Genomic DNA, 17,106 nt, shown 5'->3' on the forward strand with positions numbered 1-17,106 from the left:
TGGATCAAATAGATGACATTTTTTTTAATGTTTTACAAGCATTTATAAAAATTATTAAAAATTTCCGTAGATATTTAATATCAATGTCGAACCCTTCAATTTAAGATATATCGACATATCTTCAGGAAACATAGCCAATTAATAGAAGGATATTATTTAATGCAACTTCTATCCATTTACGAAATACCATTGGAAAATTCTAATACTCCCATAGTCCCAATTTTACTATGGTCAATTCGAGTACTAAGACATCAATTACAACCTCAAAGATCGATGGTTCAATCTTCATAAACTCACCCCACAATTGTTGAACTAAAGAAAACCTTATACGATGAAAGCTTGGGCATACAAATAAGAAGTTTAGATCAAAGAGTTATTTCTTTCATACATATCACTACAAAAATTGCCAGAAAGCTACAAAATTAGTATAAATTAAGAGAGTGAGGTACATTTAACATCTATAGTTTAGAGATTATAAGATATCTCACCAGGGAAGCTTTTGGGTGCTTGCTTCAATAACTCCAAAGTAGGGATGGTTTTATGATACATATCAAGTTGCAAAACTTCAGAGAATTCCTGTATTAGAGCTTCAAAAGTGATATCTATCAACTGCGAATCCTTCTGAAATCTAGTGTGTAAATCAACTTCTCTCAGAAACTCCTTGATGTTTCCAACCTTACGGTTTCGTATTCCACATGGAACTATCCAATTAAATGGAGTTAGATCAGTGGTAACATTAAGTGCTAAACCATGAAATGTTATCCATTTAGATACCCTAATTCCAATGGCTGCCAGTTTCTGGTTTCCTGCAAAGGAAAATCATTTAAGAAATTCAATTCGCTATGTCGAATGTCGAAGTAGGGAGGAATGAATATAGCATTTAGAATATGCTACATACAAAAATAGAAGAGAAAAAGCATTTGGAATATGGTATATACAAATTTCTACAAGGAATACCTGCCCAGACACCTGTTAAACCATCGATTCGATGAGCATTGATCGAAAATGTCGAGGAAAGAACGCGTATGATGACCTCCTCAAGTGCCCTAAGGTACCAATGAAGATCCATCTTGTGATTTCGCAGATTGATAATAGGGTACATTACTAGCTACAGCACAGGACAAATCCTATCAATGTCATATAAAAACCCCACAAAAATAGTAAATGATCCTCTAAAACAAACCAAACTAGCAACTCTGATATTTTTCTCCAAAATTGCCAAAACCTTGAGAAAAGTAGCCTCACATCACAATGTGAAGAATACAGCTAAATTTGATATGAGAAAAAAGGTGTGTATACTCTAAGTTTGATGTTAAATGATTAAAATATTCAATTATAATTTTTTTTTTTTTAAGAAAAGAACGCCATGTACTTTGCCCTTTTTCTTACCATATTTACCTTTCCTAATAATAAACATCCATTGCGATATGGAATGGTGAATCGTGACTTAGAATGAAAATTTGGTTTTGGACTGTCAAATTAGGTCACCTCACATCATTCTAAGTCCCAACTTTTGCTTGAACCTGTCGAGAAACTTCGTTTTTCTCTTATTCTCTCTTTTGCATATTTACCGAGGAACTTGATATCATCTTCACAACTTTCTACCCCAACACATAGTTTCTAGACATTAGAATTCAACTCAGAACTCAACACATTGCCCCAAACACCCTAAAGGATATCTAAACATGAGGGTAATTTTACGAATTTGAAAGAAGGAATCTAGATACTTTTGAGTGAAACAAAAAGCAAAATTCAAGATATTTATTATAATTGAGTCAAACAAAAACTACCCTGTAAAAGCAATATGTCCTTATGTAGAATGATAAGCAAACGATAAAACAAGTTAGATAAAGTCCTTAAATCAATGGTTAGAAACTTTGATCAAGTACCTGGCCAGGGCCATGATATGTAACCTCCCCGCCACGCTCAGTGCGATAAATGGAAAAGGGAGAATTCTTGGGATCAAAATTGAGATACTCTTCTGTACTGTTAGTGCCCATTGTGTATACAGGGTGATGCTGCAGAACAATTAACGTATCCGGGCAATCCTGGTTCGCATCGATCAATCCCACCTTTTCTCTCACAATTTCTTTTTGCCAAGACCATGCATCGCCATAGGGTATCAGATCTTGATGCAAATCGAAACACTCGCACCTACAAAATCAAAAAGCCAAACACATAGGTGGGATTCCACAGAATGTCCACATAACCTGTTTGTGAAAATGCGTGAAAGAGAAACTTACGTTTTTAGTCGTGCATTGAGGGTGAAGGGTGATCTGGAAGGTTTTGGTTGAAGAATTCGATCGAATTTAAAGTATACCTTTCGAGGACGAACTCGTTGTGATTCCGGCTGACGGTTGGTGTTTGAGCGGCTTGGAATAAAGCCGGCAGAGGGGGGTGACAGAATCATCGCTATCTTAAATCTATACAAAGATTGGTAGAATCAAGACCCATTCCATCGAAGCTTAATTTCGGACCAGAAAAAATGGGGAAAGGAGAAAAAAAAAATCTGAAACGGGAGAAGGAGAAGGAGAAGATCGAAATTGATTGCAATTGCAACTGAAGCGTAGTCTGCGAGGCTTAGATGGGGGAAATTTGTACGGATGGCCCAAAATGTCAAATGACCATTTTTTATTTTTTAAAAAATAATGTCAATTGACCCTGACGTGATCGCTCTACCAAATTACTTAATTTACCCTTACTTCGTCTTCTTACCTTTTTACTGAGAAAACCCACTAAAACTAAACTATTTTTCATTCAAATTTTCAAAGGCTAACTAACGGCTATATATAACTATTTCCGGCTTGCAAACGATTCTACTTCCGGCTTTCAATCCAATCTTAACGGTAAATCTTTCTTTAAATATTGTTTTTTTTTTTTTGGGGTTTTGGATGTGTTCTGTGCTTGAAGACGAGTAGAAAGAGTTTGTGAGCGAGATAAGTGAGAGTGAAATCGGTAGAGCGACACCGGAGAGATAAGTGAACCTATGGTTTTTTTGTTTGTTTTTCTAGTTTTCGATGTGTTATGTTGTTGAAGACGAGTAAAAAGAGAGAATGTGAGGGAGATAAGGGAGAGCGACACTGGAGAGAGCGACATCGGAGAGAGCGACACGGGAGAGAGCGAGATTGTGAGAGAGAGCGACACCAGCGAGAGCGATGCCAGCGAGATTTAAACAGAATGTTTTTTTACATTTTTTTTTTCTGAAGGAGTTTACTGATTGAATTTTATAATAAATGCAGAAGTGATTTAAGATGGCTACACGTTTCAGAATAGCTGAAGGTGACAGATTTCCCGGTCAAGTAACCAGCTCGGCCCACATTGCCAATACAAACAAGATTGTCAAAGAGAAGCTCACGCCAATGCAGTTGGCCATTTTCAAGAGAACAGTTTTTGAGCGATTTGTTGACGTTGATATGGTGTTCAACAGCCCAATTGTACATCACATGTTGCTCAGAGAAGTGAAGAGGACAATTATATTTTTTATTCTTTGTAAAAACATTCATTTATTTTTTTATGTATGTAAAAACATTCATTTATTTTTTATGTATGTAAAAACATTCATTGTATAATTGAACATATATTTTTTATGAAAGTTCAAAGTTCAGTATCAAAATTTTATCAGAACACCTGGCTATTGCTCTTTTCATTGTATAATTGAATTTTCTCAGTATCAGAACAGAGCACATCCAAAACCAATTATACAACACATCCAATTGAAAGAACATTCATTGTTTATAATCTTTGTTTGTTATCCATTTTGTTTCAAGTATGTGTTCTGTAAAAACATTCATTGTATAATTGGTTTTGGATGTGTTCTGCTACTACTCTTATCAGTATCAGAATTTTATCAGAACATATAAGTTCAAAGTTCAAAGTTCAACATCAGAATTTTATCAGAACATGCATAACTGAGCTTAGAACATTATATGGTTCAAGGTTCAAAGATTGAGAGAGCGAGATGTTGAGAGAGAGCGAGATTGAAAGAGCGAGATTGTAAGATAGAGCGAGATTGACAATTTCACACATTTCTCAGGAAGTTTTCCTGCTCTCGTGCCTGTAAATCTTACAAGGACACTTTTAAGGGATGTTGAACTAGATCGGAGTGATAACGTTTTTAGCAACACCATGAGGAAAGATAGTAATCTTGGTTTCAGATCTCAATTTCGCACTATCCCATTTAATAACTATATACATCTAAGAAAAGTCGTTGTCCAGAAGAATTTGGTCCAATTTTTACATCATTATTGAAAGAGATTTAATCCTCAAAACATGAGATTTCTGTGCTGACATATTTCATTAAAAGATTAGCAAATACAAGAAAAAAAACAAAATATAGGCAAGAAAAATCTACCAAAGCAACTGCTAGTAGTGCTGCAACCAAAGCAGTTACTCCAGGCAAGATACTATTCGGTGTGAATGGAACAAAAGTAGACCACATAACCTGCAAAAAAGAAAAAATTGCAAAACCAAAATTCCATCTCTTTGAGACAAATTTTATTATTAAATGTTATCATCTCTTGAATTAAGCTGGGCTAGAAGAGAGATTACCTGGGGGAGCATAGAAAATCCACCAACAGTGATAAAGTCTTCCCAAAATTTCAAGATTTGCACAGGAAGAACATTAAAGTAATTCATAAAGTTTATAAGAAGACCAGAAGCCACAACAGCCGACGTGGCTGCAAAATAAGGCAGGGGCATTGCCCCTGCTATTGCAAGCTGGGCAAAAACTATATATGTTGTTACACATATCTCAAACTTCATACGTGTAAAAACAATGACTACATACTCTCTCAATCCTCATACTTGTAACAAAATGGATAATTCATACTCTCTCAATCTCGCTCTCTCTGAACATCTCGCTCTTTCAATCTCGCTCTCTCTCACAATCTCGCTCTTTCTGAACATCTCTCTCTTACAATCTCGCTCTCTCCATCTTTAAACTTTGAACCTTGAACCATATAATGTTCTAAGCTCAATTATGCATGTTCTGATAAAATTCTGATGTTGAACTTTGAACTTTGAACTTATATGTTCTGATAAAATTCTGATACTGATAAGAGCAATAGCAGAACACATCCAAAACCAATTATACAATGAATGTTTTTACAGAACACGTACTTGAAACAAAATGGATAACAAACAAAGATTATACAATGAATGTTCTTTCAATTGGATGTGTTGTATAATTGGTTTTGGATGTGTTCTGTTCTGATACTGAGAAAATTCAATTATACAATGAAAAGAGCAGTAGCCAGGTGTTCTGATAAAATTCTGATACTGAACTTTGAACTTCATAAAAAATATGTGTTCAATTATACAATGAATGTTTTTACATACATAAAAAATATGTGTTCAATTATACAATGAAAAGAGCAGTAGCCAGGTGTTCTGATAAAATTCTGATACTGAACTTTGAACTTTGAACTTTGAACTTCATAAAAAATATGTGTTCAATTATACAATGAATGTTTTTACATACATAAAAAATAAGTGAATGTTTTTACTAAGAATGAAAAATACAATTGTCCTCTTCACTTCTCTGAGCAACATGTGATGGACAATTGGGCTGTTGAGCACCATATCAACGTCAACAAATCGCCCAAAAACTGTTCTCTTGAGCATGGCCAACTGCATTGGCGTGAGCTTCTCTTTGACAATCTTGCTTGCATTGGCAATGTGGACCAAGCTGGTTACTTGACCGGGAATTCGTCACCTTCAGCTATTCTGAAACGTGTAGCCATCTTAAATCACTGCATTTATTAAAAAATTCAATCGATAAACTTCTTCAGAAAAAAAAAAATGTAAAAAAACATTCTGATTGAATCTCGCTGATTAGATTCAATCAGTAAACTCCTTCAAATTAAAAAGTTTTTAGGCGATTTCCAATTGTCCATCACATGTTTGCCAGAGAGGTGAAGAGGACAATTGTATTTTTTATTCTTTGTAAAAACATTCGTTTATTTTTTATGTATGTAAAAACATTCATTTATTTTTTATGTATGTAAAAACATTCATTGTATAATTGAACAACATTCATTGTATAATTGAACATATATTTTTTTATGAAAGTTCAAGGTTCAAAGTTCAAAGTTCAAAGTTCAGTATCAGAATTTTATCAGAACACCTGGCTACTGCTATTTTCATTGTATAATTGAATTTTATCAGTATCAGAACAAAGCACATCCAAAACCAATTATACAACACATCCAATTGAAAGAAAATTCATTGTATAATCTTTGTTTGTTATCCATTTTGTTTCAAGTATGTGTTTTGTAAAAATATTCATTGTCTAATTGGTTTTGGATGTGTTCTGCTACTGCTCTTATCAGTATCAGAATTTTATCAGAACATGCATAATTGAGCTTAGAACATTATATGGTTCAAGGTTCAAAGTTCAAAGATTGAAAGAGCGAGATGTTGAGAAAGAGCGAGATTGGGAGAGAGAGCGAGATGTTCAGAGACAGCGAGATTTAGAGCGAGATGTTCATAGGAAGCGAGATTGTGAGAGAGAGCGAGATGTTCAGAGAGAGCGAGATTGAGAGAGTATTTATTATCCATTTTGTTTCAAGTATGAGGATTGAGAGAGTATGAAGTCATTGTTTTTACACGTATGAAGATTGAGATATGTATTTGTTATCCATTTTGTTTCAAGTATGAAGATTGAGAGTGTATGAAGTCATTGTTTTTTGTTACACGTATGAAGATGTTAAGCCCCGGATTCTTCCTACCCTTCTCCTAGATCGAAAGAACAAGTAAATAAAACCAAAGAAAGAAATAATGGCAATCAACACTTCTTCCAATCTTTATTTATTTACCGAAAATCAATCCTCTCAACCCAGAATTACATATGAAAAGAAATATAACCACACCAGAGAGAAAACTAAAATACTCAATGGGAAAAATTAGAAAACTAAGAACAGTAGCTTCTAGCCTTCAATTCAAGAGGTGCTGGATCCCTACTTGTAACAAAAGTGGATAACAAATACTCTCTCGATCTTCATACGTGTAACAAAAAACAATGAATTCATACACTCTCAATCTTCATACTTGAAACAAAATGGATAACAAATACATATCTCAATCTTCATACGTGTAAAAACAATGACTTCATACTCTCTCAATTCTCATACTTGTAACAAAATGGATAATAAATACTCTCTCAATCTCGCTCTCTCTCACAATCTTGTTCTCTCTGAACATCTCGCTCTCTCAATCTCGCTCTCTCTGAACATCTCGCTCTCTCCAACTCGCTCTCTCTCAATCTCGCTCTCTCTCACAATCTCGCTCTCTCAATCTTTGAACTTTGTTCTAAGCTCAATTATGCATGTTCTGATAAAATTCTGATGTTGAACTTTGAACTTTGAACTTACATGTTCTGATAAAATTCTGATACTGATAAGAGCAGTAGCAGAACACATCCAAAACCAATTAGACAATGAATGTTTTTACAGAACACATACTTGAAACAAAATGGATACAAACAAAGATTATACAATGAATGTTCTTTCAATTGGATGTGTTGTATAATTGGTTTTGGATGTGCTCTGTTCTAATACTGATAAAATTCAATTATACAATGAAAAGAGCAGTAGCCAGGTGTTCTGATAAAATTTTGATACTGAACTTTGAACTTTGAACTTTGTACTTTCATAAAAAATATATGTTCAATTATACAATGAATGTCTTTACATACATAAAAAATAAATGAATGTTTTTACATACATAAAAAATAAATGAATGTTTTTACAAAGAATAAAAAATACAATGTTACATATAAAAAATATGGAGTGTTTGCCCATAGCTGACACGCTAATAACATCCTATATTACCTCATCTTCTCCTGAGTGATTACGGATGGATCAGCACTAGTCACCAGGTGCTCCAGAAGTTTTATTGCGAAGATGCCATCCTTCGAAAAGGTGACAAGCTTCCCACAGACAGCGAATGTCATTGAGTCTGATTTTGTCCTCTTCACTTCTTTGAGCAATATGTGATGGACAATTGGGCTGTTGAACACCATATCAACGTCAACAAATCGCCCAAAAACTGTTTTCTTGAACATGGCCAACTGCGTTGGCGTGAGCTTCTCTTTGACAATCTTGTTTGCATTGGCAATGTGGACCAAGCTGGTTACTTGACCGGGAAATCTGTCACCTTCAGCTATTCTGAAACGTGTAGCCATCTTAAATCACTCCTGCATTTATTAAAAAAATCAATCAGTAAACTCCAGAAAAAAAATGTAAAAAAACATGCTGTTTAAATCTCGCTAGAATGGATCTCGCTGGCATCGCACGCGCTAGAATGGCTCTCGCTGGCACCGCTCTCGCTAGAATCGCTCTAGCCGGTGACGCTCACTCCGGTGTCGTTCTCTCTCACAATCGCGCTCTCTCCGGTGTCATTGAAGGGTGGAAGAAGGATTTGAAAGATCAGTTAGACAAACATAACAATGAGTTAGAGAAGGTTTAATAGAATAGGCTTGCGATCTCATGTTCTATTCTTTAGTTATTTGTAGATCTTGTTAATTACATACTTTCACAATTAATTTATGGTGGGGCCATTGTTTGCTTATATTTTTAATGATCATTCTCTCCTTTGTCTGTTGGATCTCTTACGATTGGATCCCAATGATATTTGAACCGGTTCCTTTCTAGTGAAATTTAGAACCCCTTTCAAACTTTTTCTTTTTTACTATTTCATTTTCTTCCTCTCAACTCTCATTTTGTTTCCCTCTCTAAACACTCCTCTCGGTGGCGTTTCTTTGATGATGGTGACAACGAACAAAGTAACATTCTTTGATGATGGTGACAACGAACAAAGTAACATTCTTTGATGATGGTGACAACGAACAAAGTTGTTTCTTCTTTCTCCAGCGATGTGTGATATTCAAAACGGTATGCAAAATTTTTTAGACACCAAACAAACTTAGTGCAAAGGGTTGTTTTTTTAGAAAATTGTAATGCGTTCTTATGTTTGAATATTGCATTCTTTTCGTTTAATTTCTTCACTTTTCATCTTTCGGTAACACTTGAACTCATAATAAAATTTCAAAAACAACAATAAGCTCATAAAAACTAATATTCATAGTTTAGCATTGTAAAGAAAGCAGGCTGTGGTGTGATATTCAAAACGGTATGCAAAATTTTTTAGACACCAAACAAACTTAGTGCAAAGGGTTGTTTTTTTAGAAAATTGTAATGCGTTCTTATGTTTGAATATTGCATTCTTTTCGTTTAATTTCTTCACTTTTCATCTTTAGGTAACACTTGAACTCATAATAAAATTTCAAAAACAACAATAAGCTCAAAAAAACTAATATTCATAGTTTAGCATTGTAAAGAAAGCAGGCTGTGGTGTGGTGGCCATTGCAACTGCAGAATAGAAAAATGCTATCATAAATGGAAATGAAGATATCATTCAGTAAGATATCATTCAGTACAGACATTACTGCCAAGGCAGAATGTAACAGAACAGTTGATTTGTAATGTACAACATTTACTTCCTCCAATGGAGGAAAAGATTACACTTCGTTCATAACTTGTTTCCTTTCCTCCTCTTCAGCTTTGATCCAGGCAGCCTACATAGCATGAAAAAACAATAACCATTACATAACTTCCTTCTATATAAGGTAAGATGGTTATCAAATCAAAACATCACATATTTACATGTACCTTGTCTCGTTCAAGTTTGGAGAGATGAGGTCTCATGGAATCTCCCAAACTTAAGCCTCCCCAACCTGACTGTAGGTCATCTTTCTCTCTAGCTTCACGACGTGTTCGAAAACTTTTGTTCTGATTTTCTGACTCCTGAGAAGACATCAGCTTTTCTCTCTCGAGTCTTGATTTATGTTTAACCAGAATCTCACCTAAACCCCCACCACCATCTCCTCCTCCATTGATTGCTGAATGCATACCTTTCTCACTTCTCTTTAGGTTGTTCTTTAGTTTGCTTCTCATTTTCTCTTTCTCAAGTCTTGAGACATGCTTCACTAAAATTTCATCCAAGCTTTGGCAATCTGATGTATGGTTGTCCATCTGTTTCTTCTTATTTTGTCTTTGGTTATCGTAGTTACTTTCAGCTAACACAGCGACCATCTTTTCCCTTTCCAGCCTGTGCACCGGCTTCACTAAGATCTGTTCTAAACTGTCTTCCATGTCCCTTCCCATCCTCGATGAAGACTTTGGCATATTAACATTTTCCTTTCCCTCTGTTTCCATCGATGGTTCTTCATGCAGCTCCACTTTTCTTCTGTTTTTTGCTTCTTGTACTTCTTTTTCGAGCCGTGAGACGTGTTTCACAAGATACTTATCAAGACTAGGAATTGCTGATACAACTTCTTTATGACTAACAAATCTTTGCCTTGCCTGCAACTTCTTGCTACAGGTCTTGAATTCTTCTAACTCTTTGCATTTAGTCTCATTAACTTCCTTCTCAAGCTCTGAAGGTGCCGTTCTTTGCATAGTTTCCAAGCTGGGAACAACTTTCTCATCCTGAATGCTGCTCAATTTTGGAAGGTTTTGTGATGCAGATTTAGCCAATTCCTTTTCTTTGTTCTTTCTGCTATTCTTTGCTTCAAGCACTTCTCTTTCCAATTTAGTTACATGCTTCACCAAGAACTTATCTAGGCTGGGAAGTTCTGACTCAACTTGCTTCCTTCCATTGTGAAAATCATGAGGCTTCCCACTTTCTACCTCAGCCAAAGCAGCATTTAAACCACAAGTTGCAACTATGGTGGCAAGAGAGGAAAGTTCATCTTCTTTTAAACGCCTAAGCCTTTCATACATCAAGTCCTCAATCTTGGTCTCTTTCTCAAAAGTTCTGTTTCTCATATGTAAATCCAGCATCTTGCAATCCAAATTGTGAGAGCTGAAATCAGATTTTCGAGGCGCTTGATCAAGTTCTGAGCCATTTTCTGATTCACATTCAGAAGAAATCTCAGATGGGTCTACATTAGTATCACAATCTGGGTTCTGAGAGATTTTTCTTAAGAGTTCTTTAAAGTCATCTTCTTTTAAAGAAGAGCAACTTGCAAGCCTAACCAATGCTGTTTTTACTGCTGCAGCCACTTCCTTATCAACCTCAAATTCTGTCTCAAAAGATGCTGTAATGGTGTGAGTTGTAGATCCACCACCACCAAAAGATGAAGTTTCCATTTTGTATGTCTTCCGTGGACAATTGGGTGTATCATACATGATTACTCCCATAGCTGCAGCTGCTTTGAAAGCTTCAGCTGCAGTTTTCTCAGCTCTGTACATTTGCTCTTCAGCTTCTTTACATTGAATTCTAGATAGCATATAATAATTCAAAATATCAGAAATCAAACAAGTTCAACAATCGTCCTCTTAAAATCACCGATTGATCCAAATGCTTAAGCTGATGGGTGAAAACAAATTTAATATTATTATATAATCTAACACAAACACAGGACAATAAAAAGTGTGTACAACAAAATACCTAGCCGCTCGGAGTATTCGACACCAAGAGGTTTCGACCAAGGCTGCTTTTCGAGCTTTCATTGCTTTATGTGCTGCCTCTCTTGCTGCCATTTTTTCTTTCAATACTCTGGAGTAATGTGGATTAGAATCACCTAACGTCTCGTCTAATGTTAAATTCAGACCATCTACTTCCTGCCGTACATTATAGATTTCCAGTTCAAGTTGGGTACAGAAAGATAACATGAATTGTAATGGAAAAATTGCCCAAAACCCAAAAAATTCTAGCAGACTAACCTCTTTTCTGAAAACATGTTTTTTTTTTTTTTTTTTTTTTTTTGCCATGTGAGTACCCACTTTGCCCTTACTTTCAAATGAACAATTTCTCCATTTCTCCTCTTTGTGTTTCTTCTTATATTACCAAAACATCAAGTACCAGAGATGATTTAAGTTTAAATTTTGTAAGGCATTGCTTTAACATTTTGCTCAATTAATAAGTATGGTTTTAAAAAAATACGAGAAAACTTATGAAAATGAGTAGTCATTAAACTAAAATGGAGTTGTATTGACAGAGATATGACCAAAATAAAATCAACATTCCAACAACAATAGGTGTGCAATCCCTAACCTTGAGTGAGCGATCACTAACCTCGAGGTGTTTGATCGTGCATCCAAATGAGGATGCTTTAACATTTTGCTCAATTAATAAGTATGGTTTAAAAAAAATATATGAGAAAATTTATGAAAATGAGTAGTCATTTAGCTAATACGGAGTTGTATTAACGGAGATATGACCAAAATAAAATCAACGTTCCCAAAATAATAGGTGTGCAATCCCTAACCTTGAGTGAGCCATCACTAACCTCGAGGTGTTTGATCGTGCATCCAAGGTTAGTGATTACACATCTCAAAAAGGTAGAAAAAAATATATCTTCAAAAAAGAGACCAAAGTTTTTGGATTTTGAGTTATTTTGGGCAATTTTCCATTGCAATATTAATGCAGAAGGGACAAACATACTAAACCTGCAACATTTTAATTTTTCTCTTCAAGTAAGAGTCCACGTTCTTGCGTGGGAACCACTTGATAGGGGAAACCTTCCTGTGAGGAGGCTTCTTGATTTGTGATGTAAATTTGTTAAGACCGTGCATTATTGATTGGCTTGTCTCTTTCAAAAATTTACTCTGTGATCAATGTATAAAGAAGAAAAAAGGTTAACAAACACAACAAAGATTTCAAATCCAAACGGAAAATATCATGGAGTCGACATTTAACAGATTCTAATCTTACATAATTGAATTGAAAGAAAAGATATCAATAACTTGAATAATTAGAGTTTACAAAGTACCAATTCAGTTCTACACAAGTAGAAAAGAGATTCCAAAATGGAAGCCAGAAACAATCACCGTCGTTTAAAATGACTCAAATGAATAAGCTCCACTTTTCAATTCCGAAGAAAGAAAACAGAATTTAAAAAAAAAAAAAAAAAAAAACGAAAAGACTTCAAATCAAGAAACAGAAGCTGTACCCTTCCACTTCTCGCTTTTGCAGAAACAGGCTCGCTGGAGTCGTTCTTTTTATTCTCCGAATCAATATCAGTGAATTCGTTACTTCGATTTTTCGATGCTGAAACAGATTCCAAGTTCAAGTAAGCTGAATCCATGACGGATCTTCTAAGAAATATAGGTTGAAGAGAATCAAGCTTTCAGAAATCAAACAGATTTGATGCGAAAGATGTTTGAATCAATTGCAATGAGAGAAATGTCGAATTAATTTCTTTCTTGCGGTGGAATTTTGCACGGAATCAATGAGAGAGAGAGAGCTGTGTTTAATTTTCTTTTTTCTTTTTTGAAAATGGAAAGTAGCCGTTACGCCTTAAAAGGGCGCCTCTTTAGAAGTCCCAACGGTTCTTTTAAAAGTGGAATTATCGTCTGTGTTTCTGTACACATTTTAATATTATCCTAACCAATAGCTAAATGACACGTTGATGTTTTTTCCTTGAGAGTTGATAGTTTTTGTACAATTTTTATTGATATTTGCATGCAATATTTGAAATTATTAATAATAATAGAAAAAACAAAGCAACAACGATATTTTGTATTAAAATTCAAATAAATCATAGATTAAGGACCAATGGGTTAAATCTCTTGATTTGGAATAATTTTAAACCACGAGATATCTGTTTTAGTATAACAACAATTATGAAATGAATTGTGGAACTTTCGATTTCAAAGAAGAGATTACATATTAAATTTTCAGAGCGAGAGCAAGATTTTAAGAGGGAGAGCGAGAGCGAGATTCATAGCGGGAGCGAGAGCGAGATTTTGATAGAGAGCGAGAGTACACTTCAATTGCTTGTACAGCTTAATGACAATTTTTCTCTTGCTTTGTATGATGTCAGGAAAGTGTATATTTATTCGATTTGGAGGTGCTTGGGATGAAAATGAAAGTTCATATATTGGGAGACAGTTGAAAGGAATCGTTGTGCCCCTTACAGTGAATTATGAATAACTTAAATCTCGCATTTACAGGGCTACAAAAATCAGTTCTTCAGAGTTTGATCTTATTCTGAAAGTTAAATATAATCTTGAATTTGAAGCCCCTCCACAATGCATAACGGATGATGATGGTCTTGAGTTCTTTCTTTTGCGATAAGAGGTTAATATACTTTAGATAGCTGTAACGTTGAAGTCTAAACAGGATGAAAGGGTTGGAATGGGGTTTGGAGATGTGAGTCATGATGATACGGCTGTGGACAGACATTACGAGGAATCACATCAGTTTCGTCAGGAAGAGGATGATATTCCGTTATCTACCAACACTGATATTCCACAGTCCCACCAACACTATACCATCAACATTCGATTATATGGAATGTGGTCCTTCAGTGGATGTGGATGTGAATGAGCAACCAACATGATTGAATGAAATTAATCGTGATCATGGAGATATGCGTTGTTCTACAGTAGCTTCAGTGGTTCCACCATCTGTGTCTTCAAGTCATAGGACAGGGTTGATTATGCCTGGCACATCTTCGTTTGGGATAGAGGACGTTGAAGTTGGTTAACTATTTTTGAGCAAAAAGGACTTGAAAATGAGATTGTCTATTATATCCATCAACATAAATTTTGGATTTAAGGTCAGGAAATCAACCAAGTCTCTGTTCACTGTTAAATGCATTGGGGAGACATATAAATGGAACCTTCGTGCAGTCAAAATGGAAGGGTCTGATATATTTAATATCACAAAGTACTGCAGTTCGCACACATGTTCCATAGGAATTTTGAATCATGACCATAGACAAGCAACTGCTACGGTTGTTGGTCAACTCATCAAAGATAAGTTATGATAAAGCGTGGCATGCAAGGGAAGCCGCATATAATCTCGCTAGAGGTACTCCAGAACACTCATACTCCATACTACATGCCTGTGGAGAAGCGCTAAAAATAGAGAATCCGGATACAGTCTTTGAGGTCGAACTTGAAGATGAGGTGCATTTCAAGTATATGTTTATGGCATTAGGGCCTTGTATTAGAGGTTTTGCAAGCTGTCGGGCTTGTATTATTATTGATGGGTCATACTTGAAAGGAAAATACAAAGGCACCATATTGGTTGCGGTTTCTATGGACGGGAACAATCAGTTATACCCACTAGCATATGCAATAGTGGACAATGAAATTGATCGATCATGGAAATGGTTTATGTTAAACTTAAAATACAGTATCGGAGAACCTGATAATCTGTGTTTGTGTCTGATCGGATGGTATCTATCGGAAATGCTATTCGTGCATTTTTTCCTACAACATTTCATGGATTGTGCACATGGCATATAAAATAGAATCTGGTTACAAACTTTAAGGATAGCACGGTCGGGTACATGTACAAGATAATCGATTGGACGATATTGTCAATCTTCACACGAAGGAGTGCACGTGTAGGGAATTCGAATCACTTGGTATCCCGTGTTCCCATGCAATTGTTACAGCCAAGGAAAGAAATATATCCATCCATGGTCTTTGCAGTCAATTTTATACAATGGACTATTTAATGACTGCGTATGCGGAGCCTATAAATCCACTTGGCCACATATCTGAATGAAAAAGACCTTCTGGATACGTAGAAAATATTATCTTTCCTCCCAAGTTTATGCCATAAGCTGGGCGACAAAGAGTGAGAAGAATACCATCCAGAGGAGAATTTCGCAGACAAATGAAGTGTGGTCGGTGTGGAAATTATAGACATAACCGCCAAAATTGTACTGAACCGCTTACAACTGTGCGACTGTCGAAAGTGCCAGAGACCGAGACACAAACACCCCTCATCAAGTTTAGTTATGAATACCATTGACCATTTTTTCATATGTCATACTTGTAATATACTTCATACTTTTTCATACTTGTAACATACTTCATTGTTTTTCATACTTCATACTTGTAACACTTGATACTTGATACTTTCATCTTGTAAACAAAAAAATAAATAAATAATAACAAGCTGGAGTATTTATATAATGGCAATATTCATACTCTCTCAGTCTTCATACTCGTAACAAAAATAGATCATACTGAACACAAAAAATAATAACTTCATACTCTATCAATCTTCGTACTTGTAACAAAAGTGGATAACAAATACTTTCTCAATCTTCATACGATTAACAAAAAACAATGACTTTATACACTATCAATCTTCATACTTGAAACAAAATGGATAACAAATACATATCTCAATCTTCCTACGTGTAAAAACAATGACTTCATACTCTCTCAATCTTCATACTTATAACAAAATGGATAATAAATACTCTCTCAATCTCACTTTCTCTCACAATCTTGCTCTCTTTGAACATCTCGCTTTCTCAATCTCGCCCTCTCTCAACATCTCGCTCTCTATTACAATCTCGCTCTCTCTGAACATCTCGCTCTCTAAATATCGTTCTCTCTTACAATCTCGCTCTCATAATCTCGCTCCCTCTCAACATCTTGCTCTCTCAATCTTTGAACTTTGAACCTTGAACCATATAATGTTCTAAGCTCAATTATGCATGTTCTAATAGAATTATGATGTTGAACTTTGAACTTTGAACTTACATGTTCTGATAAAATTCTGATACTGATAATAGCAGTAGCAGAACACATCCAAAACCAATTATACAATGAATGTTTTTATAGAACACATACTTGAAAAAAAATGGATAACAAACAAAGATTATACAATGAATGTTCTTTCAATTGGATGTGTTGTATAATTAGTTTTGGATGTGCTCTGTTCTGATACTGATAAAATTCAATTATACAATGAAAAGAGCAATAGGCAGGTGTTCTGATAAAATTCTGATACATATATTTGAATTTTCATAAAAAATATATGTTCAATTATACAATGAATGTTTTTACATACATAAAAAATAAATGAATGTTTTTACAAAGAATAAGAAAAACAATGTTACATATAAAAAATATGGAGTGTTTGCCCATAGCTGACACACTAATTGCATCCTATATTCACTTTTCTCCTGAGTGATTACGGATGGATCAGCACCAGTCACCAGGTGTTCCAGAAGTTTTATTGCGAAGATGCCATCATTCGAAAAGATGACAAGCTTCCCATAGACAGCGAATGTCATTGAGTCTGATTTTGTCCTCTTCACTTCTCTGAGCAACATGTGATGGACATTTG

At 35.1% G+C, this 17,106-nt stretch overlaps 2 protein-coding genes across 3 annotated transcripts; both read right to left on the reverse strand.

Annotated features, from left to right (window-relative positions):
* Positions 1-359: 359 nt before the first annotated feature.
* On the reverse strand, positions 360-2,610 carry LOC150032645 (octanoyltransferase LIP2p, chloroplastic-like). The gene is made up of 4 exons (XM_090306747.1): positions 2,244-2,610; positions 1,890-2,154; positions 958-1,108; positions 360-806 (listed from the first exon to the last, which is right to left on the reverse strand). The coding sequence occupies exons 1-4, from the start codon at positions 2,408-2,410 to the stop codon at positions 466-468; spliced, it is 924 nt and encodes a 307-aa protein (XP_090162873.1). The 5' UTR covers positions 2,411-2,610; the 3' UTR covers positions 360-465.
* Positions 2,611-9,392: 6,782 nt separating this feature from the next.
* On the reverse strand, positions 9,393-13,282 carry LOC120090199 (myosin-2 heavy chain-like protein). Of its 2 annotated transcripts, XM_039047741.2 has the most exons (5): positions 12,956-13,282; positions 12,453-12,611; positions 11,452-11,624; positions 9,669-11,280; positions 9,393-9,574 (listed from the first exon to the last, which is right to left on the reverse strand). In XM_039047741.2, the coding sequence occupies exons 1-5, from the start codon at positions 13,088-13,090 to the stop codon at positions 9,518-9,520; spliced, it is 2,136 nt and encodes a 711-aa protein (XP_038903669.2). In that variant the 5' UTR covers positions 13,091-13,282; the 3' UTR covers positions 9,393-9,517. The 2 variants fall into 2 exon arrangements, with proteins under 2 accessions (XP_038903669.2, XP_038903670.2); XM_039047742.2 differs by lacking the exon at positions 12,453-12,611.
* Positions 13,283-17,106: the final 3,824 nt, after the last annotated feature.

This window comes from Benincasa hispida, chromosome 11, assembly GCF_027475165.1.
Source record: "Benincasa hispida cultivar pf3 chromosome 11, pf3_genome.v1.1, whole genome shotgun sequence".
Lineage (NCBI taxonomy): Eukaryota > Viridiplantae > Streptophyta > Magnoliopsida > Cucurbitales > Cucurbitaceae > Benincasa > Benincasa hispida.

Coding starts and splice junctions, on each gene's coding strand:
- LOC120090199 (XM_039047741.2), bottom strand. CDS start 13,090: ATGGATTCAGCTTACTTGAACTTGGAATCTGTTTCAGCATCGAAAAAT. Junction 11,281..11,451: donor CGAATACTCCGAGCGGCTAG/GTATTTTGTTGT, acceptor TATGCTATCTAG/AATTCAATGTAAAGAAGCTG. Junction 9,575..9,668: donor CCAAACTTGAACGAGACAAG/GTACATGTAAAT, acceptor CATGCTATGTAG/GCTGCCTGGATCAAAGCTGA.
- LOC150032645 (XM_090306747.1), bottom strand. CDS start 2,410: ATGATTCTGTCACCCCCCTCTGCCGGCTTTATTCCAAGCCGCTCAAAC. Junction 2,155..2,243: donor CTCAATGCACGACTAAAAAC/GTAAGTTTCTCT, acceptor TTGATTTTGTAG/GTGCGAGTGTTTCGATTTGC. Junction 807..957: donor TTTAACAGGTGTCTGGGCAG/GTATTCCTTGTA, acceptor TTTCCTTTGCAG/GAAACCAGAAACTGGCAGCC.